Source organism: Crinia signifera, chromosome 5 (genome assembly GCF_055691185.1).
Source record: "Crinia signifera chromosome 5, ASM5569118v1, whole genome shotgun sequence".
Classification (NCBI taxonomy): Eukaryota; Metazoa; Chordata; class Amphibia; order Anura; family Myobatrachidae; genus Crinia; species Crinia signifera.
Window position 1 is genome coordinate 257,463,900 of NC_139221.1, and position 26,586 is coordinate 257,490,485.

The 26,586-nt window shown below is 42.5% G+C and overlaps 1 protein-coding gene across 16 annotated transcripts in view; it reads right to left on the reverse strand.

Annotated features, from left to right (window-relative positions):
• Nucleotides 1-26,586, reverse strand: part of SVIL (supervillin) — a 195,523-nt gene that overhangs the window by 65,612 nt on the left and 103,325 nt on the right. For 11 of the 16 annotated variants that reach the window (XM_083188888.1, XM_083188884.1, XM_083188882.1 and 8 more), the window contains 6 exons: nt 19,170-20,021; nt 18,697-18,867; nt 18,242-18,276; nt 17,155-17,216; nt 12,562-12,698; nt 3,655-3,910 (listed from right to left, as the gene is read on the reverse strand). In XM_083188888.1, the coding sequence (XP_083045014.1) occupies nt 3,655-3,910; nt 12,562-12,698; nt 17,155-17,216; nt 18,242-18,276; nt 18,697-18,867; nt 19,170-20,021 (1,513 nt within the window). The remainder of the gene's footprint in view (nt 1-3,654; nt 3,911-12,561; nt 12,699-17,154; nt 17,217-18,241; nt 18,277-18,696; nt 18,868-19,169; nt 20,022-26,586) is intronic. The other 5 variants (XM_083188893.1, XM_083188894.1, XM_083188897.1 and 2 more) reach the window with 2 other exon arrangements.

A 26,586-nucleotide genomic window follows, 5' to 3' on the forward strand; every position in this document is an offset into this window, starting at 1 on the left:
CCGGCCATAAACGTACCCGCGATGCCCGCGACGCGATGCTCCCGATTTCCCATAGGAAGCAATGGTAAAAGCCGCGATGGACCCGATTTTAGTGTTAAATGCCTCAATCCACCCGATTTGGCCATAGGAATCAATGTTAAATGGGCTACAGAGCCCATTAACCCTTAAATGTCCACCCAAATTTTTAACGCCACCCCACGATCCACGCCAACCCGAAGCGTGGCGAGCGCAGCGAGCCCGCGAGGGGCGGCGGTACGCGTCCTCCGACCTTTTCATGCCCTACTATCCACGTCGGCGTGGTGTGAGAATAGAATAGTGTGGCGAGCGCAGCGAGCCACCGAGCCCGAAGCGTGGCGAGCCCCGCGAGGGGACGCGGATACCTTCACAGTTATACGCGTCCCCTCGCGGGCTTCACAGGTGTCCGTGGCGACCCGGACATCTGTGAAGCCCGCGAGGGGACGCGTCTACCTGTGAAGGTATCCGCGTCCCCTCGCGGGGCTCGCTGCGCTCGCCACGCTTCGGGCTCGGTGGCTCGCTGCGCTCGCCACACTATTCTATTCTCACACCACGCCGACGTGGATAGTAGGGCATGAAAAGGTCGGAGGACGCGTACCGCCGCCCCTCGCGGGCTCGCTGCGCTCGCCACGCTTCGGGTTGGCGTGGATCGTGGGGTGGCGTCAAAAATTGGGGGGGACATTTAAGGGTTAATTGGGCCTAATTCAGGGTTAATATGGCCAAATCGGGTCAATTGAGCCATTTAACAGTGAAATCGCGGTCAATCAGCTTTTTTAACATTGTTCCCTATGGGAAAATCGCGGTGATCGCGGTCATCGCGGGCATCGCGACCATCCAATTTTACCTGCGATGCCCGCGATGACCGCGATCACCGCGATTTCTACCCGCGATGACCACGATTTTGATCGTTGGCGCCCTTCTAGGTAAAGAGTACCGTAATTTACAACAGACTAATTGATCTCCTGGAGCAATACAATAATACCCCTTTCAGACGGAAAAGTCTGCAAATCCTGGCAAATACACGGCATTTCAAATGCAGTGTCATTTTGCTGGGAGCAGCCTGACCCCTCTTCACACAGAAGAACAAATTACCGGGTTGAAAATTTGTACCCGTTAATTTGCTGAATAACACAGGTATTTCTTCTGTGTGAATGGGTCAACACGGGTCATAAATCCCGTGTCCTCGACCGTGGTCAATTCCAGGGTTGGAGACACAGGATTTACAACACGGGTGTGCCCTTACACACAGAAAAAAGACCCGTGTTATTCACAAAATTACCGGTTAGAACTGCTTCACCTGGTAATTTAGTTTTCTGTCTGAAAGGGGTATTAGTCTACGAACCGCACTTAACTGGGATTTCGGTTAGCTTCTGACTCAGGGAGGGGTGGGGGGATTCCCCAACAATCATCATGCCTGTTTTAGGGCACCGTACTAGTGCCACCCATCTAAAGTGATGGTAGATTGTCAGGCACAGTTTGTTCAGGCTAATCGTTCCCTTTTCAACCAGGTTAAGTTGCATAACATAGTTAAACCAGACTAACCTGGCACCCAAACAGGTAACTTTTTGCTAATTTCAGTTTGCCAGCACAGGGGCTGCAAGCTGAAATGCCAGTGTCAGCAGCTTTTTACACCCGAACGGAACAGGCAAACTGCTCCAACGTATCATCTAGTGGTTGCTCAGAGCGTAAAACAATTAAGTACCCCCGTGTGTGTTAATGCCCTAAACAGATTATTTTAACAGATGAGAAAAAAAAGGGTCTGTAATTGAATAGCCATGGGTGTCAAACCTTGAGGCCCAATACCTTCTTCACCCCATTCAATTAACAGGTGAAACTGAATTCCCCACTACTGTAGGTCTGTTAGATGTGTTCACTCATGGCACAATGCTTTAACAAAATATGCACAGTATCCCTCCACCCCTCCAAGAAAAACATGCCCTTTCCAGTGTATAATCCCATCAGACAGTGGCTCTGGATTTGGCGCATTTATTTGAGACGTGGTGGTGGTGGTGGTGGTGTGGGGGGGGGGGGGATATAATATTGAAGAGTAATACCACCCCTGCTTCGCTCTGAAGCCACTAAAATTTCATGTGTCAGATTTGTGACTCCTCACTTTGGCGTTTGACACCGATAGCATGACTTCCCTCAGGGTAAAGAAATACTACAAGCTATTTCACATGTGACACCATCCCACAGTACAGAAGCATTACAATATACTTCTGTTGGTTAATGTTTCAACATGACCAAATATTTATTCCCAGGAACTAATCAAATCAAAAGAATTTTCTTACACAACAGTTAGGTTTAACAGCATATCCAATATCTTACTTTTGATAATACAGGTTTTTTTTTTAAGCGAAGTTAAAAGTAAAAAAAATGTAAAAGGTTACAATCTAAGGGTACAATTCAATACGGTGCAGTTAATCGTGCAGGGAGGAAGCTCCCGGAGCAATTCTTATCAGCGGGCTGCTAAGCTGGAGAATGCAGTTACTAGCGAGTGTTTAGTCACGGGTACGGTATTTACAGACTTAAGTGCCCCTCAGCAACGCGTTTGCACCACCTTTGTTTTGTTGAATTTCTGCAGAAATACTCTTGTCTGTTAGCGGCATGCTGATTAAAATAGCTATGGGATCTCCCTCTCGGCGCTAATCGCTGCGCGCCATATTGAATCGACTCCTAAGAGACTTTTTTTATGTTATATCTTGAAGAAGGTGTGCATATTTTATTTAATCTAGGGGAGAAGCGATGTTACTGCAGTGACATACCTACAAACCAAATGTCACACAAGGCAGATGATACTGCAGCAGGATTGCAGAAAGTTCAGCCTAGTAAATCACCTGCCTGACACTCTGCGGAATGTATTTATCAGAGACTATCTTGTTGCCAACGCGTACAATCACTATAGTATTCAAAATTAGAAATACATATTTTCTATTCTTGAATACAGTCCTGGATGTACACCGTAGCAACATATTGTTGCTATGGTGTACATCTGATAACTATCCTATCAGATATTGATAGGATAGTTATGTTGGAAAGTGTACCCTGCTGGCAGCTTTCAAGTTTTAGGGGGGTATTCAGTCCCGGCCGAATTTCCTGGCCTGGTGAAAAATCGGCAATAATTTGCTGATTAGTATTCAATCACGGGCGGTTTCACATGTTTTTGAGTCCATTTCGCTGATACAGGTTTTTTTTTTAGCGAAATGGCATGGGTGAATACGGCAGCAAATTCACGCAAATCTGTGAATTTGCGGCAATTTCGGCAATCCACACTGTTATTGCTTGTGCTGGATTTTTCTCCCAGGTGAAAAATCAACACTGTCCTTGAATGGGACGAGTCGAATTCGCCCCAAAAACAGGTGAAAATTGCGGATTTTTTGTCTGCCAAAAAATTCACCCGGGATTGAATACCCCCTTAATGCATTTCAGAATTGCTCATCTAATGTTGCCCAGCAATTAGTAATAACGTGAGATTATACCAAATGGTCTTGGTATAGGTCACGTGTGCTTCACAATAAGAGGTACAAAAGTTAAGATTTAAACTCACATTACAGACCAGGTCAACCTGTCTTCCACCAGCTTCAGAAGCATCAATGGAGTTAGAAAGGACATGTTGTGGACAATAAAAAGGAGGTATACCTGTTCAACTTCAACCAAAGTAACAGGCTGAGTTTGATAGCGTGAATTCATTCTTCGCTGTCGGATATCCATCCTGCTTCGCACAGCTACCTCCTTAGTGATGGGCTGGGAAAGCTTGTTAAATAAGGCCATCTTCTCAGCTAAAGACAGCGAGGACGAGTCTGGCTCTTCAGGGATATCTTGTTCTACAATGGCTCCTTTCGCCACTTCCATTTCAGTCTTGGATGCAGCTTTTTGGTGCGCAGATGCCTGAAGACTAGACAACAGTACACAGAAGTAGGATGATATAAATAACACACCGCTGTGACCATCATAAAAATGCATGCATTTAACACACAAAAACATGCCAAACAAAAGAAACATGATATTACGGAACTATTTCTTGCAGGAAGAGATCATTTGTAAGACTGTACCGTCATCACACTGGACTAGTATCACTTTGTTCAGGATTCCTAAATACTTATGTTGTTTAGAAGAAGAAAAAAAATCCTACGATTGGTTAAACACAGATTGTCTCTGATCCATTAGCTATGGCTCTAGCATGCTTGTTCCATAGTAAGGGCACTGTCAATAGTAGGAAACAAGTTTTTATTTAGTTAAGAATAAATGTGGGCACCTGTGATATGAGCTGATTAAAATTAAAGTAATTGAGCAAGTAACTCTGAAGTGACTTTCAAGGCTTGCAATGAAGAGAAATGTGACAGACAGGCACCTACTATCGATTTAAAAAAAGATTTATTACAAATGGTCAGCAGGTGGCACTGTTGCAATGAAAAATCACTTAAACCAGAGGTTCCCAAACGCGGTCCTCAAGGCACCCCAACGGTCCAGGTATTAAGTATATCCATGCTTGGCCACAGGTGACTTAATTAGTAACTCAGTCAGTCTGATTTAGCCATATGTGCTGAGATATATATATATATATAAAACCTGGACCGTTGGGGTGCCTTGAGGACCGAGTTTGGGAGCCTCTGAAACTATTTATGTGTCCTCCATTGTGATCAGCAAAAGTTTTCATTTGAAAAATAGCAAGTTTTGGTGACAAAATGTCTAACTAATATGCATAATGGATAGTGCATCATTAAAAGTACCAGTTGTCTAACTTTACGAGCCTTACAACTGGCAAGCGCCTTATGTAGGGATACTTCAATAGATTTTGCATATGTATGTATGTATATATGGACGTGCAAGCAGCTGCTTATTTGGCACGAAACCATTAAAAAAGTATGGAGTCCGAAAATCTGAGTTAAGACTCAATGCAAAAATTGTACAATGCATACAAAGTCTGTTTATTTTTGCATTTTAAGAACCTTATGGTTCTTCAATGCTCTGGATTCCCACTTTTTTCGGTGAACTGGGCTGTTTTTCAGCGAAACAGTGATTTTTTTCTCCGAAAATGGTATATGCTGTATTCAATGTTCACTGTTCACCGAAAGCGAACAGTGAATGCCGGCCAGTTTTCAGTTTCATACTCGCTGCAATTCGCTGGTGTATTTCAATGGGGTTTTGACTTTAATTTGCCGAGCGTGTATTCAATGCTAGGATGGAGAACTACATTCAGCATTATTTTTGTCGAGATTCACCGTTTTGCATTTGACATCTTTTTAAAGGTGAACAGGAAAGTGATCTTTTAAAATAAAGGGTTTCCTTTTTTTTTTTTTTTTGTCAAAATATCAGTAATTGTATTATTTGAAGGGTCTTGATATTTGAATTCATAAACTTGCAGCAAATTTATTTAATAATAATTTTTTTTTTCAGATGACGTCAGCAGGGGGTGGGAAGCCGCTCATTAATATTCAATGCGCCGGGTTGCGCTCATTACATATGCACGAGCAGGACCATCGCAGCGCTCCCTGGACCTCCCCGCCTGCCCTGTCTCCTCAGAGCAGCAGCTTATGCTGCCTGTGTCCCCACCAGCCCTCCTTCTCCCCCCAGCAGCTATGTGCAGCGTGCAGCATAGGCAGGGAGGCCATCTCCCTGCCTTCCACTGTCCTCCCAGCTCCCTGCGGCAGGGACTTACAAATTTGCTCTCTTTCTACAGCAGCACTATGACCAGTACCTTGTAGAGTGCATAACCTAGCATTGGAGTTTTTAATTCCTAGTTCTATATTACCACAAATTGTGGGGTGTATCATATTACTAGGTTCACATTAGACCAGGCATGTCCAAACTGTGGCCCTACAGCTGTTGTGAAACTACATATCCCAGCAGGCCTTGCCATAGTTTTCACATTCCCCAATAGCAAAACTGTGGCAAGGCATGATGGGACTTGTAGTTTCACAACGATTGCCAAAATACTGGAAGGTTGTCGGTGGGTGTGTACATCCGATATGTTCACAGCCATATTGCAGCATCCCTATAGTGCAGCCAATACCAGATTATGATTACACAGTTGCCTCTGGCTGTGTGTGCGCGAGGACCACGACCACCTGTACAGTTGCTGCAGCGACTGAACTCCCAGCTTAGCGAGCAAATTCAAGGGCCAGCCTAAAAGACGTCAGGACAACACAGAGTGGCCGATCGGTAAGTGTATATGAACTCTGATGGTGGAATAGCTGTCAAGGTATATTTAAGTCACATGGATTTCTCAGTATTTTATTGTAAGGACTAGAAAACCCATAATGTTGCCACTCAGTTACATATGCAGATGACTGCAACCTTTTATATAGATAAAATAAGTCAACTGCAATATATTTGTTTTCACATCACAATCATTTAGACATCAGACAGCCAATAAGGAACTTAAAAATAAGACATGCGCCTGTTTAGATCACGAGCATGGCATCGTCCTGTGCGGCTGTCATCCCTATTGCACACTCACCTCTACCATTACTGATGGATGATCCCTGAGTGAAGCTAATCTGATTATTAATGCTGGCTGCACATCTGATGTTCTCCAGATGCATACTAGGTATTATTTCATGCAGGTGTTCCTATCGTGAACGTCACAATATTTATACTAGACATGTAAATCAGAAAGTGAACGAGTTAGTAAAAGTAGAACAACTCGGAAACCAGGATAAAAATGGATTGCTAAATAAACATGTTTGAATTGGGTCATTCAATATCAACAATGTATACATACACACATCAACCTAAACGAAGCAATGCTACATACACTCTTTGGGCTGATGCAGAGTTGGGAGCAATTGCACCCTAATGCAAAATTACACTCCATGTACTTGGCATGCATTGTACACCCCAGTCCAGCACTATAAGTGGTAGTAAGCTGCAAATCTACATAGGAACATATGCTTCCAGTCACTTTTTTGGGCATATGCAGAATGATTTCCTTAAATAACTGTATCTACTGGCTTAGTGAATCATATGGCAACAAGCCATTCATGGAATCTTTAAAGACAGCTGTCAGTGCAAGATGACTAGATATTTGAACATCTTAGGGCAGTAGTTCCCAAACTTTTTTGAATCACGGAGCCCTAGGGCATCAAAATATTTTCAAGGCACCCCTAGGCCAAATGCTTATCGAGAAATTCAGAAAAATATATATTTATATATATATAAATATATATAAATTAAGTGCATTGTGTTAATATGTCAGTTATCTGGTGAGGAACAGGATTTGCTTCTCTTTGTCCACATATATTATGATTGGCAGCCACAAGCACTGGTTTTGCCTGGTACATTGACCATAAATAATATGAATTGATCTTCTTCCATCAACCCAAGGCACCCCTGCAAGTGTCCTGAGGCACCCCAGGGTGCCTAGGCACACAGTTTGGAAACCACTGTCTTAGGGTGATATCATATTATCTGCAATAAGCCCCCACAGCTAATAGACCCCATGTATTATTGCCCGAAAACAGGACTCGAAATGGAAAGTGTGTGTGTGTGTGTGTGTGGGGGGGGGGGTTCCCATGTGAAAAAGCAGTGGGGCTTATTACTCCTAGTCCGTTAGGATTTTTTCATTTTCCTTAAATAATGACCACATTCAGAACACATTTCAATTTTGTAACACAAATATTTGGTGTTTTTAGTTTCATGACTATTTTCCTTTACATACATAATGCATTGGAAATCTCAGGGGACAATTGAATTTGAATTACAGGAGGATTATCTAATGCGCCACTGCAACAGTGGTACAAAACAGGATTTTGTTACTCACCTTTCTGAGTCCATAGGGGATGCTGGTGTATAGTACTTACAATGGGGTATAGACAGGTAACTAACAGTCTGGCACTTTAATTTTTAAAGTGTGTGGCTGTCTCTACCCCCCCCCCACTATGCCCCTCCCACAAACCAGTTAAGCACTGCGCCCAATGAGAGGCAGCAAATTCACCAACAGAGGAGGAGATCTATGGAAAACAGACACGTCACAATTAAAACAATATGACAAGAACTGCAACCCAGAGCATATTAACAATTTAAAACACAACACCACAGGGTGGTCCAGCATCCCCTATGGAATCAAAGAAAGGGATTTATTGTCCGTAGAGGACAATAGAGTATAGTCCGCACATGTCAGAGGCTCTGAGATGTCCCATCGTAAGGAGAGTCTTGCAAAACTGTACAGCCGAATAGATATGCAGGAGACGCAAATGTATAAAACTGATAAAACTTTATGAATATGAGCTTGCCAGCCCAAGTAGCTGCACAACACAACTGTAAAGTTGAAACTCCCGAGCAGCCATCCGAGGTACCCACCAAACTGGTGGAATGAGAGGATGCTGAAACTGGAACCGGCCGTGAGGCTGCAGTGTATCCATCTAGACAAGGTCTGTTTTGAGGCAGGCCAATCTGGTCTATTTGCATTATACAAAACAAAAAGAGCATCCGTTTTATAGATAGAAACTGTCCTTTTACTTTGCAGTTGGAGAGTCATCTGGTCACAGGAACCGCAATAGGTTGATTTATGTTGAATGCCGAAAGCACCTTAAGAAGGAAAACCTGATGAGTTCGAAGTTCGACCCTATCCTCATGAAAGATAAGCTAGGGTGGCCAATCCAGTGATCAGTTTCAGCGGGATACCAGGATTTGGTCCCAAAACGTCAGTGATTTCAATTCCGGGTTCACAGTATTCAATCCCGGGACTTCGGGATTATACTGTGCATGTGTAGTCTAATGCAGGGCAGTGTATGAGCACCCAACTCAGGCACTCCACAGCTGTTCCCAGACCCCGATGTGTGGCCTGCACTGTGTGAGAGTAAGAGGTCACGCTGAGCAGGCCGCACTTGCCACTCTGCGGCCAGTGCCACCCATCTGCTCGTGCCCAGAGGCATCGGGCACCCGCACGGCTGTCTGCCCCGCTCCCAGCCACCCACCCATGTAAGTAAATGCGCGGGGCGGCCGATGTGGGGTCCGGGGCGGACACCTGCTTATTAGAGATGGCATCCCTAGATAGAAGATTGAAACTTAAACTTTTAGAGAACCAAGCTGAAGACCCACTTCCAATCCTGATTGGAGAAACCAGAGAAGACGTTCAACCAAAAAGTTACTGACAAAAGACATTTTCTCACACCACAAGACATACGCCTTCAAAATACGATATTGTTTGAAAGTAACGGCTTTAAGTGCTCAAGTCATTGTTGAAATGACTATTGACAGAATAGTATTTACCAGCCATGTTGTCAAACGCAGCTGACATAAGTCTTGATAGAAGCAGGACTGGCCGAAGAGGCAGAGTCCAAGGCTGGTCTATTAGAAGAAATTGTAGATTGGTATACCAAGATTTTCGTGGCCAATCTGGAGCAAAGAAGTTGACCACGTCACCTGTTCTCACTCTACCCTACTGAGAAACAGTGGTAGAAGCGGGAATAATGGAAAGGCATAGACCAATTGGACATCCACAGAGCCGTCAATGCATCTACTGCCAGAGCTTATACAGGGGATTGGTAAAACCTCTTTCATGGCTTCTTTGCTCATGGTTCCAGCTTGTTTGGGGATTTATGCCACGGCTCTGGTGTTGTTGGACTGAACCTGTACAGATTTCCCTTTGAGAAGGAGTGGCTTGACACAATGCTCAGTAAACTGCCCGCAACTCTAACACTTTTATGACTACTTCCTGAAGGGTGCCCTACGACCCTGAAAGGTGTTCTGAAGGGTAACTGCACCCTATCTGTGTGGACTGGTATCTGTCGTCAGTAGCACCCATTGTATGGGTCTGACCAGATGACCCTCCACTAAAAAACTAGTCTAGTGAAACTTCTTAAAGATGGGACCGGGTTCCCCTAGCAGCATCCCACGGTGCAGGCTGAAAGTGGCCAACTGTGATCTTGTTGAAAGGCAAATATAAATTGAAAAAAAAAAAAAAACATTATCCTGGAGCCATAAAGTTAGTGACCGGCTTTCAGGCACAGGCTAAAAACCATGTCTGTGGAAGGGGCATATAGGGGGAGGAGCCAAAACACATTTGAATAATTAATGTTCCTGGCCCATTACCAGTATTTACCCCATCGTAAAGATTATACTTCAGCATCCCCTACAGTCCAACCGAAATTTTAATTGTCTTATATATGCAAGACTGTTGATTTTTAGTATGTAATAGTGAAAAGGGAGAGTCAAAGTGAAGAGTTTTATGTAAGCATACAAGCAAGTATTTCCTATTCCATGGTAGCATGACCATAAATTTAGCAAGATGCTTTCAGATTTACTTCAGGATTACATGTAGCTTATCAAAGCGTGAAACCTGGTAAATAACGTTAGGATGGCAGTGCTTTTTTAACTTGGAAAAAAAGGAGAAAGTAGTTATTGATATAATGCACCACTGAGTGGCAGTCTCAGGCAATGGGCTTGTGACCACCTGAGAAACACTTGGGTGTATTACACTAAGGGAGGACCACTGACAACAGCATCTGTCTATGAATCAGAAGAGCAGTAGTTCAAAGAAAGGCAAGGTAAGTACCATAGGAGGCTTTGGGGTGTTTTTCATCATTTGTAACTACAGTAGTGTTTTCTTTCTCTTTTTTCAATATGGAAAATATACAGTAACATTTATCATTTTGGCAGCTACAAGTCCATTTTCATCAATATACAGATGTGATCAGCCATCCTGGACATGCATTCGCTGTTAATGGTTTGTATTAATTTAAGCAATATACTGTTATCATGCTTCAGCAAAAAGTCACTATAATGCAAAAAAGCAACAGTTGGTGTTAAGTATTAATAAGGCATCCTGTATGGTTTTATTTGTCATGCAACCCCCCCCTTTAGTACCTGATACGGTGCACAGAACTCTTAGTTACAGAGGGGATAGGGACCCTTGGGGCTACAGTGTGTGTAGTCACTGAGTGTGCTGCAGGACTAGGCTTGCTTTAATATTGCAAAAAGGAAAAAAAGAAGAACAGTCAATAAGAGAAATGGAAAATTAACAGATTGCAAAATGTCAAACTCCAATAAAGCATAATACAACGCTGGAATTCAGCCTAATTCAGAAATGCAAGAAATGGAAAAAGCAGGGAAAGACTATCCAATAGTTCTACATACTTAGATGGACAACCAGTCACGATCACATTAGCATAACAAGGAGGAGCTTGCTCAGCTAATAATTGCCATTTGAAAGGATATTTCAAAAAGGACAGTTAGAGTGCGAAAGTACCAACTAAGTAACACCTCTCTCCAAGCGGATGCTAAAGATTTATAAATCTGACTGATAAGTTTGCAGTCTTAAAGATAAGACAAGTTAAATGTCAAGATCATGAAAAGAGAGATCACTATAAATACTGACATTTGTTTAGACAGTGATTGGAAGCAATTTATTTTTCTGCAGTTCATGGGGAAACCAAATGCTTTCATACGGATATACAAAAGGTGAGAATTATTGGTGACATATCCAACCTTCTAAAGATAGATACATGAAGGTATTTATGTTAAAAGAATGCACAAGATCAGGGGTGACAACTTCTGACACAAAAAAACAAACAAAAAACAACCTAGTATGGCCTTTTCCAGTAGCTACCAATCTACCAATTCTAGATACTTATCTATCACCGGCTTCTATAGGATGACGGGCAACATCTCCACATATGGTAAAACAGCCCTCATGGGTAGATTTTTTAAGCTCGGTGAAGTGGTAAAGTGTCTGGTCTTTATCACCAGCCAATGAGCTCCTATCTGTCATTTTTCAAACCAAGCCTGGAGCTGATTGGCCGGTGATAAAGTACCTGCCACATTATCACTTCACCGAGCTTAATAAATCTGCGCCTCAGTGTCCTGACTGAAGAACTGGATAGAAGGTGCTGATCACACATCACCCAATCATACAGTGTGTAAGTCACATGCACCCCAGAAGAGCTGGATTTGGGTAGAGCAAATCACGTGATCGCAGGCTAGTAATTCAGCCGTATATATTGGCATTACCGAGGTACAAGGGTCACTTTATGCTGGAGAATTGTTACTCTGGAATCAGGAATACTGAACACACACATGGCTGCCTGTGTGTGCGCGCTCACACAACTTTAACAAACACAGATCCCACTATAGGTGCTGCCACAGGATACTACTCACATATGTATTGTAAACCAATAATGGCCACATTGTTATTCTGCTTAATAGTTTATGTACTAGAACCCAAATAACTGCTGGCCAACCTAATAAATGGAATATATAAATCACGGGTATTGTTTTCTGGGATCAACACTTTCAGTTAACGGCTTGTTTTTCTTAATTACTATATAGCTACGTCACCCCCAACTGAAGTCACAGAACGTGCAGCGTGTGCTTTATTTGGAGTGCATTTTCCTGGAAAACCCCTCACTTAGTTCAAATGATTAATTTCTTCATTCCCTTGGTAAACCCTGTCCCTCTTGCTCCATGTAGCCATCATTTAGGCAGACATGATGAGAGGTGCCCAGATCCTCCAGCTATACATACTTCATACTGTTCCAGCGGATAAACTGGGAAATCCGCCTAAATCCCAGCACTAGAAAGAGCTTGCATTGTGCCCACACTTACGTCGCTGCAATCACCACTTCTTCTGTGGTCACAGGCTGAGTCCGGGACCTGTCCTGCGCTCGGCGCAGCCTTCTTTCCACAGCTGCATTTCTAGGACGTGTCTTAGTGGTTTTTGGATCCAGAGGTTTTTCCAATTCCTGTGATTGAAAGAAAACATTTGAAAAGAGGTGTTATCGGGGCAATTCACATTTACATGGTCAGTGCTTACTCGAAATTTAATTTGGTTATCTAGTGTTCATTGGCACATGCAGAACTACACATGTGCCATAGTATAAGTGTTAGGAAATACATGTTCTTGGTCAGCACAGGACCACAATGCACTGGAACTGTGGAAGAAACAGACACTGCACAAAAAAAGTGCTCCGAGGCATTGTAGTTCATACTCTTACGTTATTATACTTAAAAGGGTCAATAAGTATAAAATAAAATAAAATAAAAGGGAGGATGTGATAATGAAAAAAAAGGAAAAGCATATAAGGGAAGAGGTCCCTGCTCATAAGAGTTAAAAATTTACAGGAGAGACGCCCAATGTGACCCAGTGTGTTGGGACAAAAGGGGACAGTTACTTGAACTTTCTACAACTAAAGGTCCATACACACTGGGCGACTATGCCCAGCGTGTATGGACAGCGATGATCGCTGTCATCCCTGGGGGGGAAAGCCGTTCAGTGCATATACATTGAGCAGCTTTCCCCCTGGCTGGCACCGTCAGCAGGGAGAGGACGGCTTTGCATAGCACAGCACTATACAAAAGCTGTCCTCAAAGCCGCTCAATCTGCTGGTGATAAGATGAACGGTTTTCCCGGCGATGATGCGGGAGCGCACAGCAGCTCTCATCGCCGGGGCATACACACTGGGCGGCTTTGAGCTGAAAGCCGCTCAAACATGCTGTTTTGAGTGGCTTTCAGCTGAAAGTCACCCAGTGTGTATGGGCCATAAGAAGGGGGAGAAAGAAACACTTGATCAAATTGGAAATGAAAGCAGATGCAGACAGGCAATTGCAATGAATGCAGTTTGTTGGTACATTTTTTAATACATCGCAATCTTAGTTGGCATATTGTCTTCCACAAAACGATTCTGAACACACTTGTGTCCAATACATTTTGTTACAAACCAGAATTTTATATGGATAGCTTATTTAGCCATCACTGTCCCTGCAGTACAAGATACAAAGCTATACTGAGCTTTGGATAATTGTATGAAGTGACCTGGTCCCAGCACTACACAAATCACATTTGAATTTAGTGTTGAAGACCTTTATGGGTATACACATGGGGAGACCATTATGGCTAAAAAGCTTAGAAATCAGGCACAAATCCCTCAGTGTGAATGCCCCATAGCGATGGCGATGCCCAGCCCCGTGCATCGCTATCGCCTGTCTAGATCATTTAAGCGTGCAGTATATATCTAGTCTGTTCGCTTAGCAAGAGACTTCAAAATTGCCCGTGTTTTAAGACGCAATCTACGTCACCCACAGTCCTGTAATAACCACCCATTATTTTTTTTTTTGCTCAACACAAATCTCCCATACTAGATAGCTCAGCAAAATCATCTCTTGTGAAAATCTCAGTGTGTATGGAAGTTTTAGACTGTGGGAAATCTCCCACGCTAAATTGCTCAGAACGCGGCTTTTGCTCAAATCTCTCTCTGTGTACATATTGTGTAGGCTTCATGAAAATGCATACTTTCATTTCTACCATTCAGAGTTCATTAGTTTAGTTTAACTGTACTCAGCTGCTAGATGTCCTGACCAGACAGTCACTGCTGCTTAAACGAGACAGAACAAGAATTTAGCAACATTTGAGGACAATGAGCAAATATTTTTTTTTATAGACCACTATATTTAAATTGCATTCATCATCTTGCAGTGTTGGACAATATAACGCGTACATTATTTCTCTTTACCTTTCTTTTGTTTGCTTTCATTGGCCCTTGGAAATTACTAGTATTCTAACACCCCTGTATAGCTTTTCCAACCATTTCATAATGCATCTAGAGCAGTGGTTCTGAAACTAGGTGCCATGGCAAGGCGCATACAGGGGTGCCACAGACTTATTGACTGTCTATCGTCCATTAGGACACTCGTTGAACTTCTCCATTCTGTACCTTCACTCATATTCCCAACTTGTGAAGTATGTAGCGGGGTTGGAAACGAACCATGGGGAAATGTGCGCCAACACATTATTTAATGTTGCATGTAGTCTAAAAATGCTGAACATCTTTATTTTTATACTAATTCAGATCTACAGTTTAGTAACAAATCTAAATCTCTCTGCACATGTTATATTTGCATAAAATGGTTTTACCAAGGTGCAAAATGACTTACTTTTGTTGCTCTACCTCCAACTTCGTATTAAATTTGTTATCTGGATTGACCATCGATCTAATTAGATTTTTCCGGCATGCTGGATCTTAATCGCCGGGCAGCGCATTGCTATCTCTATGGCCTATGCACACACTGATCAATGTAGGGGCATTTTCTAAGCGTTCTAGTCAAATTAGATCAGATCACTTAGAAAATGCCCTGAAATCACTTCATGTGAAGGCGCCATTACAGTCACCTACATTACCCTAGACTCCTGAATGTTTCATTTGTTACACTCTGAATAACCCTCTATCTTGAGCAATTTCAACCTCCCAAACTTCACATCTCCTGCTGCCAAACTACTGTATTCACTCGATAAATATTTATGTTTATCTACAGAAATATCAAGGCCCTCCAGTGGAAGCTCCAGAAGAGAAGGCCATGGATTTTTAGTAGGGACATGTACTACCTTGTTAACTAGATCTGCAAATAAATCCGGTACTTGTGTATTTTGGCGGCGCCCATCGCATCGCATACCATAACGCATACGATGGTATGCGATGCGACGCGATATCGTACGATAGTGCACGATGGCATACAATTTTGAAATTGTATGCCATTGTACATGGCATACAATGCCATACGATGCGATACGATGCGATGTGATTAAACATTGTATAAGCACCCTAATGGGTGCTTATACAATGTTAAGCACCCAAATGGGTGCTTACAATGTTAAATGCACCCCCACGCCACCCCCCCCCCCCCACTATAAACGTGAACCCGAAGCGTGGCGAGCGCAGCGAGCCCGCGAGGGGTGGCGGTACGCGTCCTACGACCTTTTCATACCCCCACTATCCACGTCGGCGTGGAGTTGAGAATAGAATAGTGTCGCGAGCGCAGCGAGCCACCGAGCCCGAAGCGTGGCGAGCACAGCGAGCCCCGCGAGGGGACGCGGATACCTGTGAAGCCCGCGAAGGGACGCGTTTACCTGTGAAGGTATCCGCGTGCGCTCGCCACGCTTCGGGCTCGGTGGCTCGCTGCGCTCGCCACACTATTCTATTCTCAACTCCACGCCGACGTGGATAGTGGGGGTATGAAAAGGTCGTAGGACGCGTACCGCCGCCCCTCACGGCCTCGCTGCGCTCGCCACGCTTCGGGTTCACGTTTATAGTGGGGGGGGGGGTGGCGTGGGGGTGCATTTAACATTGTAAGCACCCATTAGGGTGCTCAAAAGCACCCTTTAGGGTGCTTATACGATTTTTTATCGTATAGGGGGTCAAAATCGAGTCGCATCGTATGCCATCGGGTGCATGGCATGCGATCCGTTCATCGTACGACGGACATCGGGGGCACCGCCAAAATACACAAGTACCATAAATCCTAACATTTTGGAGAAAGTACACTGGGTATGTACAACAATTAGGGTCATAACCTCTAAAATAACTTATGGAATCTAGTGGGAACCATGTAACATCTATAATATACCTTGTTATCATTATCCCTCACTAGTTTAGAATTAGAAGCTATGGAGTTTTAATGGTGTATTGTCATCAAAAGGGGTACCCAGAATGGTCTCCTGCCAGTGTTGATATCTAGGAAGCAGGGATTGCATAGAGCAGACATGTCCAAACTGTGGCCCTCCAGCTGTTGTGAAAACACACATCCCAGAATGCCTTGCCATAATTTTAGCAATTTTACCATTCCATAATAGCAAAACTGTGGCAAGGCATGATAGGACGTGTAGCTGGAGGGCCACAGTTTGAACATGCCTGGCATAGAGGATAGGAGATTATAACGCAAAAATACTGTAATTCTCTTAGTTAAGGATCTATAGTAACAAAGGGATTCAAGGTTGGTTAAGAATGATAGGGTCAAGGAACAAGTAAGAAAAAAGTGGTGGTGTTGGGGTGGTTGGGGACAAAAAAATATATATTCTGAAAAAAACACTGTTTTTGGAATATTTTGGTTTTTGCCTACACAGATATGGGATACTCAACCTGTATTATTAAAGAGCACCCATAGCTTGCACAAACTGCAGGCTAGGAGCATAATGCCTGTCCATAATGTGTGCAAGATACAGGTTTATAACCTGTTCTATATTAAATTATAAAGGAAACACCACCACTTATGAGACCAATAACAATTGTTAAGGTAATTATCTGGTCAAAAGTAAGATAATAGAGAAACTTTTTCATCAAAAAGGAATCTCTTTAGGTTAACAATTCTTCCCAAAGGCATTATCCCAATGACCCATAAACGTCAGCAACTGGATCTATTTCGACATACCCTAAACAGAAGCCTCTTTGCAGCAACACTGAGCTTTGCTCTTTCATCAAGCTTTGCTTCATCTGTGGGAAAAATAAATAGGTCCAAGACCTTATTAAAGCATAATAACCTGAGTATACATAAACACAGACAGCACACTGAATTCTGAAAATCAATTTCGGAAACCATTTTGCTATGGTCATTGCATCAGGGAGTTCTGTGTTTTATACGTTTTTCAGAAGTCTCTTGTGGCTCCTAATAGCCATAATGATTACAGTTGGTAGTCAGTAGTGAATTTTCCATTAGGCACATGCGGCACCTGCCTAGGGATGGCACTTGTTTGGGGGCAGCAATTGGAAGCTTGTGTTGGAACTAGCGACCCAAAATTTACCACTACTGCAAAATATTTCTACTGTGCTGTACCAAATGCTATCTTGAATGGCATGCAAATGGGTAGGATATACACATACAGCCCTTGTAAGTTGTCCTACTTATAAAAGTATGTATACATGTACTGTAAGTAGTCAAAAAAGTAATTGATTATCATGAAATAAGGGCTTATAACCAGTGGTGGTTTTTACAGCACCCCCCTCCCCCCGGTAATATCTGCCACTGTAGTGAAGTCAGATGCAGTCTGTAAGACAGCACTGGATTCACTATGACTGGCCTAGTCCGACTGGAAGTCCGACCTGCCGGTCACCAAGGCAGTCCCATTGGGAGGTGTTCCCTCACTCCGGGACGACTCTCTATGGGCTGCCGAGTGAAATCCAGAGATTGCGCATGCGCAGTACCTGCGTCGGTACTATGCATGTGCCGGTTCCATGGTGCCGAAACCATGAATTCCCTTGTATTGGCTGTTGCTGAAGCACCTTATAGAAGCTGGACACATGCGCAGTACAAAGGTATGTACTGTGAATGCGCCAGCAAAAAAAGCCAGTGACAGTCCCCCTCCTGACAAAAAAGGTACAAGTCCGCTGCTTATAACTGTTCAATGAAAACATTAAAGATGGGCGGGAGGGACGTATTCCGACGTTAACCAACTGAAGCAACTATGGAGTACCATAGATTAGAATGGGAATACATATGACTGCAAAGGAATGGCACTTACCTTCAGCTGTCTGCACTGGCGGGTGAAATGTTGTCCTGTGGAATATATATGACAATTAGAAAAGAAACCAAGTCTTGTTTCAATAACTCAGTGAGACATATTATAATTGTGTTACACACAAAAGTCATGCATCAAGCAAAAAAAAAAAAATTTCAGTAAAATAATGACGGGTGCTTTAAGTTTTGAGAACACATTTTCACTAGTCATTTCTGAGGTTATCAATGCACACACAAAAACACATACAACATAATGCAATGCTTACATGTTGCAATGACATAAGGAGTGTGAAAAGTGAAGCTTTCTATTATGAGAAAGGTCATAGGATCCGAATGCCAAGCACACATTGCTACATCCACGGTGCTGTGGCCTAATCACACGGACATGCCAGTCATAGCATAACTACCATTTATTTCTGTTCTGAATTTATGGATCTAGCTGCTCATTCCAATTCGTACCTATCTGTTTCTTTTCTCTCGGCTGAAGTTACAGGTTGAGTTCTAAATCTTTCAGAAGTTTTTCTACTGTCCCCAGGAGAGAAATAGAGTCTTGGCCTTCGCGGGCCTCTTTCCTGCTCATTGGAGGTACTCATTTCAACACCTGACATTGGCATTTCAACCTTGGGTTCACTTTGTAACCAAGATGTAGGTTATTTAAAGGAGAAAAGAGAGAAAGATGAGTAAAGGTGGAGAGAAAGTTCTCTAGAAAACACACAAAAGAAGATTTAAAACTTAAATCAACATGCAAGAAAGAATAGATCACACACATTCCAAACTGGTAAGTCAATGTCAAAGTGAAATGTTCACCAAAACAAGTGCACCTTAGCATATATGTTGCAGTTTGAGGACATGCAGGGGTCAAACACAGGTAAAAAAAAATACACAGGGGAAAAAATAAAAAAGACAAAAAACAAGTGTCAAACATCACCCACGGGTCGGCCTTTTTGCTCAAGTTTGCAGTCTCCAAAAAGGCACTCCTAAGTTGAGCCACAGACACCTTTGTGTTGACCGTACCAGCTTCTCCATTGGCAATGTGGGAATGGTCTTCCATGCCTAAAAATACCATCCCCTTTTCTTCATCTGAATCCTTAATTTTAAAGGCTTCCTGCTTTTGTGTCCCAGTAGAGTCAGATAGGGAACGTACAAACATTTTATGCTTAATGGTTGAAATCTCTTTAGGTTGCCCCAAAGATTTGGCTGGGAGTGAGGTTGCCTGGTTGTTCTGTAGAAACACAATGGCTTCAGTTTTTCCCATGCTATCAGGGGTCTTGTTTAGAGGGGAAACACTTTGTGAAACATAGGACTGTTGATTTTTCGGTGCCGGCAATTCATCTAAAGTCGGTTTGTTGGCATTCCATGAAATATTGATTGGCTTTTCATCAAAAGAGCCACGCAGTTTGCCATTACTAGTCTCTGATTTGAGGGGGGCAATTGTGCTGGTCATTCCTTGATAAACTTGACCATATTTCTCAACATTCGCTTCATGGATGGCTCTGGGATTTTTTAGTGAGGTAGTAAATGCTGACACCATAACATTGTCAGACTCTGTCCGTGACACGATCTTCGGTATACGAGCAACATTGGCTGGCTGGACATAGCCATGGATTGGTTGGCGGAGATGGTTTGGCTGTTTATATACCCTGTCGAAGGCAGAGTTTTCTGACTGAAAAGGCATATGGTAGATGGGGGAAGCATGATGTTTCTTTTGGGTAGAAGGCTCCATGTCAAATTTTGGACTCCCATGCATGTTCTCATCTCTCACAAGTCTCTCTCTAACTTTTACTCTTTAAAAAAGAAAATTAATTAGAATTTGAGACTGTAGTAAATGAAATATATTAGTCAAAATAATAAAAGAATAAAGTCAAGGATAGAACTTGAAAAGCAGAATGTCGCTCAGAGATGTGATTTGAGAAAGTTAAATGCAAATTTTTAATTGTGGTGCATCACAATAATGAGACAAAGCCCTAGGATTAAAGTAGTTTTAGGTATGCATTGTTATCTTAACAACCAAGCCATATCGAATAGGATAAACCGCTTTTATAATGTAAAAAAAACAAATTAGCATAATCCATGCATGCTCCTCCTGTGTGGAATCAAAGAATATCAATTTCACTACGGTGTAAGCTTTAGCATCACTGTTGTAACAAGGTTTTTAAACCTTATAAAGAGGTCAAGTGAATCTGCCTATAGCAACCAATGAGCATCTACCGAGAATTTATAAAGTACATGTTTCTATGGGCAATTTTTTATTATAAAAAATGTTAATAAGGTTTTGAAACCCCCATGTGAGCTCTATTGTTTTATAATATACAGCAGGGCTGGGCAACACCGGCCCTCCAGATGTTAATGAACTACACATTCCAGGATGCTTTGCATTAGTTTTGCTATGTGGCCATGCTGAAACTGATGCAAGGCATGCTGGGATGTATAGTTCATCAACATCTGGAGGGCCGGTGTTGCCCAGCCCTGATATACAGTATGCTGTCTATAACAAATGAAGTACATTTTGCCAGGCCCTGATATAGATGACTAAATTGGTACTTCTAACTGCATGGTTATACCTTCAATATAAAAAGTTACACACTAATGTGAGTTTGTGGACAATCTTTAGGAGAAACAAGACAATGAACAATCTATAGATGGAGCTTTGCTAGTATAATACCTTTAGTTACTAGCAAATAATACAGCAAAAGCGCTCATTCATATTATATACATACAGAACACATATATAATACGCATATAGACTTCTTTAAATGAGACTAAAGCTGGCCATACATTAGAACAATTTTAGGCCCAAATGCACGATTTTGCCGGCTTGTGTGATGCATTGTATGTGTTTTTGTGCACATAGTGATGTGTTTTGATATGATTACGAATCGATCCTCGGGTGGTGAGTTGGATTGTATGATCTGATGCACTGCACGCATAATCTGAAGATGATGCTAACGACCAGTATGCTGGGAGTTGCAGATCTTACGATAGATCATACTGTATGTGAATTTACACACTCAGGCACATCTATCGTGTGCCTGAGAAGCGGCCAGGGAGTTCAAGGGAAATCATGACACAATTAGGATCAGATTCTGGTCGTCCTGATGTATGGCCAGCTTAAATGTGCACATTCTAGCGATTGTGGTGAACCCGGTTACTGTGTCAGTTTGGGTGTGTATGTATAGATGTGTACACAAATCGTTACATTTTATAACAGGTCTAGCGCAGTACCATCTATTGATTGTTCACTTGCACCATAAGACCAAATGAAGCCTTGCTTGGTTAAAGCAGAGCCCCCCCACTAACTGATAAACTTGTGATTCCTTGTACTAACAATTATAAAAAGTATACAAAACAGGAATATTGGGGTGTAACTGCAAAGACCTCCTAAAAGAAAAGTTATTACCAGGATCTAATGGTGCCAGAAAGAAGCACCATAAGCCAAACTATACATGGTGTCTATATCTCAGATATATACAATTCAAATAAGTGTAACAAAGTCAGTAAGCATTATATTGGGAGGGTACTAAATCCAACTAATACATTTTTTTATACAAATCATTTACGGTTAAATGGCCCAGTCACCTACACCCAGCAGCAGCAGACATTGGGGGTTGCAATAGTATTCAGCCACATAAACGAGAATTTGTGACCTCACTGGAAACCGTCACATGAATAGGCTGCTAGCTCTTTGTGAAATAAGTTGTATTCTAATGGTTATTGCTTTACAAAATGACTGCAATTTGTACATGATGGCTCCATTAATTGTATTCAATAGCAAAAGTACAATAGGAATAGGGCTAGTCATGGAACATTGCTATATAAGGGAATCAGGCACGTCATTCAATTTAATATAATATCATTATTCTGGCAGAATATTGTGTTTATTTCTTCTTACAGCTAAAAAGGTATGACAATCACAATATTAGGCTTGTACTGTAGGATCAGAAAACTAAAGACCCCTTTCCCCAAATGCCTCGATTTCCTGTGTGGGATAATCTCTATGGTCCTTTACAAAAAATTGGTGGTCAAAATAACCTAACACCTCTTGTGTCAGTTGTATAACTGAAATGCATTTGCTTCCCTAATGGGAACAGCTGGGGTTGGCTTAGATCCTCCCAATCTCACAAATAAAGCCAGCTGTGGAACAGTTCTTTCGACACCACACTTCCTGTGCAGGTATCAAAGAAAATGCTAAATTGTACTTCTGGAAAGGAACTTATGTTTATTTCTTATTCCCAAGTGCAAAGACATTTTTGGCCCACATAGCTTCGACCGTGAACATCTGGAAAATGAAAAACTATAAAGTCTTCTAGAAGTGCTCATGGGCAAGGTCCTATCTAACCAGTTTCTAATATCTGTCCAGGCTGGTTACACATCAGAATGTTCTGTTCCTTGCTGACATTCCTTGCCATCCATACACACTGCATGATGCACAATGTACCACACCCGTCGCATTTAGAATCATACTGTAGACTCATTAACGACATCAGATTGGACCATGCAGAACGGCCAACCAGAAGATACTGTATAATTAATGACTAGCAGGAGTGGATGTTCGCATGTTCCAATTTGTCCAGAAAGGACATATCATGCCAATGCTGTCGTGTAGCATACATGGCCTTATTCTAAATCTTCTCCAGTTTGTCCTCACATACAAACCCACATGAAATGCTTGTGCTTGTGCTAGCAGTTATTGGGGAAGATGTATGAAGCAGTGATAAGGGAGGAGATGTACTAAAGTGCCTGGTACTTATCACCGACCAATCTTTTACGGTACAGAATTGATTTAAAAATGAAGAGTTCGGAGCCGATTGGCCGGTGATAAAGTACCAGGCACTATATTACTTCACCCTTATCACTGCTTCGTACATCTACCTCATTGTTAGTTCAAGACTATTCATGTGAGATATGTAAAGAGTATTGGTACATGTTTCCTAGCACGGCGCCAGCGATTTTGATTGTATCCATCGGGTCGGAAAAATCGCGTCAATCGCATCACATGCCAACCAAATCGCATGCGATGCGATCGACGCGATCTACCCAATTTTTACATTGGATTCAATGTAAAATGGTCCTTGAGACCCGATTTTACATTGATTTCAATGTAAAAAGCCCCCAAACGCCCCATTTTAATACCAAACGCCCCCTCATGTTTGAAATGCCCCCCCCCCCCCATTGTTAACGATACCTTCACAGGTATCCGCGTCCCCTCGCCACACTTTATAAAATCAACTCCACGCCGACGTGGATAGTAGGGGTATGTTGGAGGACGCGTACCACCGCCGCTGCGCTCGCCGCGCTTCGGGTTGTGGGGTGGCGTTAACAATGGGGGGGCATTAAACATACTTTTTAACAGTATTCAATGCGAAATGGGCCATATTGGCCCATTTCACATTGTCACCTATGTAAAATCGGGTTGATCACATTGATCACGCGATCAACCCGGTTTTCACTTAAAAAATAATTTAACATTGTTTCCTATGGGAAAATTGCGTTGATTGCGTCCCCTTATTAGGGGCCGCGATCAACGCGATTTTCTCTTTCACTGGCAAATTAGCTGGTGATTGACAGAAAATCTGGTCCATCGCGTTGATTGTATGCCTTAAGTGCCTTAAAGTTAAGGCATACAATCAACGAGATGGGCGCCGTGCTAGGAAACAAGTACCAAAGTATTAATCAGCTGTTGACAAAGGATTAACTTGGGTAGCATTCAATTGGGGTGAGGGACTGCAGAACACTGGTGCACCATTGGTGCTATGTTTTTTCAAGCTCACAATACTATGGTGACAAACTAACAGAGGTGAATTTCATTCCTGTCCCATGGGAGAGGTTAGGCTGAAAACACATGGCATGCAACATCTCTTAAGCAAAGTCATTCAAAGCACTGGAGTCACACCTCTCCCTATCTGTATATATCACCTGGCGCCCCAATTACATAGCCACATGCAGAGTTTTAAACAATCTCTGAAACCCTACTCTCAATTATCACTAGATTAGACCACCTGTTCTAACCCTATTCTCTCGTACTCTAAGTCACAGATGGGACACCTTCGGCCCTCCAGCTGTTGTTGAACTACACATCCCAGCATTCCCTGCAACAGTTGTAGCATGGCCACATAGCAATACTGTAACAAGGCATGCTGGGATGTGTATTTCAACAGCTGGAGAGCCGAAGGTTCCCCATACCTGCTGTAAGTCCTCCAATACCAATAAACCATCTGTGAATTAAAGATTTCAAAGTGTGCCTTTCACATGGTCATTTACATATGGACCGGAGTAACAGACAATGGCCCTCATTCTGATTTATTCGGAATGGGGCAAATTCGGCCCTGCTCTAATGTTTGAGGCTCTGCACATGGTATATATTATGTGCATGTACAGCTCACCTTTGTGAGCAGCCATCGAATGATCTCTCCTGCCGTGGAGACATGCAAGGGGATGTGTCTTCGTATGTTAGCGCAGGGAATCGGCAGTGGGGAGTCGGCAGGGCGGCGTCACAGGCAATCTAAGCTGCAAGCTTCACAGCTTACCGAGCCAACTACAATCCCTCCCCCCCCCCCCAATATTCCCAATAGTGGAACTCATTATCGCCCATCTATAACATGTGAAAGGTCTGTCATAAGTTAAGCAACCTTTTACACTGCTGCTGCCAACCTTGTTACTGATGGGTTATCCCAGGTCGCAAGCTCAGCGTGAAAGTGTTCCCAGAGAAAATGTGACCTGGCATTTTAACACAGGTAGCAACCCATGTTGAACTTAAGAAGGGCCTGTGCTACAGGGCAGTCTAAACCAAGATCATCCAACCCATCTCAGTGATGCTTGGAGGAGTCATTGCAAAGCACCAGCAGAGGAGATAAAACTGAATCCATGAGCAACATGAACAGTGTGGAGGTCGTAGAAGCAGTGAAAATGTGGTCTATCCCGGGCTTGACCTGGCTTGGAACATCGTTCAAAAGCCTTCAGCTTAGACATTGAATGTAAACTTCAAGCCACATCCCTGCAGTCTTCCATACAGCTCCAACCTAGGTTCCAACCAGACCAGCGCTTCCTCCTCCTTGAACTACACCCTACTGGCACAGCTTTTTGTCTCCCCCTGACCTTTTAGAGAACTCATTCCAAGTACAATGGGAAAGTGAACTCACAAGCACATTTACTAGCATAAAATAATGACAATCTAATAATCTGACCTCTTTTACAAAATAAGAGAGTGCACCAACCACATCAAAATGCATATTAAATATAACACCAACTAAGCTCAACAGAACATGGCACTCACGATTCTATTATATCTTGGAGCATTCTATTCTGCTTGTTTTCTGGTATTGCCCAGTTCTTTACTCCTTGTGCGTGGAGGTGTGCATTCTTGTTAATAATGTTTTGACTTTGTACTGTGACCAAAACACTTTTGTCAAAAGTAAATGTGACTAGCACCAGTAGATTGCATTGATTAACCTGTATATTGTGTGCAACCGAGTCAATGAATCTGCATATGAAGTGTTGCGATGCAGCATTTGCAACTTTTTCCAAATCCCATTTGCCAGTTTAAACACCACATTCAGAAATATGACAGCCCTTCATACTTTTTTGCCAAATCAGTGTCATATACAGAGACTCAGCCGCACATAAATATAGAAATTTCACATATTAATCAGTAGAGTTTTCTTGTTGCAATGTGTTGGCTCAGGTTTTTATTTTTCAAAAATGTATGCATCTGACATGGGAGGTGTGGTGTACTGAGGCTCGGTGGAGGACAGATCTGTATACATAGGAGACAGAGGGTGAAGGCCCCTGACCCAGGTGCAAGACAGCTCTCCTTTTCATTTAATCAGAATGAATTCCCAGATGTTATGTACAGAAAAGTATGATTTTTTTTTCAGTGTTTTGATAAAAGTTAGTAAATCGTTCAAACAAAAATAATTTTTAGCTCCCATTTGCAAGTTTAAACACCACACCCCTACATACCTGTGCCACATAATGTAATCAACGTATGTGACTTCATTGGCCAAATGATGATATTCCAATTCCTCTAATTGCTTTATCATTTAATGGGGGGGTTAGCAAAAAATATTTCCCGTACTTTTTTACCTGCTCAGGGGACTGAGAACAGTTCACCCCACACGCATTTCCCCAGGAAATAGACTATGTGAGAATGTAATTGAACCACAAATTCAATTTACAGTGAGAGTTCACCATGAGAACAACTCACAGGACCCAACTCACACCCAATTGAATTGGCAATTTTTTTTATTTTAAAGTATGCAATGAAAAGTTCTCCTTAAACAGACGATTGTAGTGTTTAAACATGGCCTTTCAGAACACAATGAAACAATGCAAGCCAATGAAACATGTTAAAAT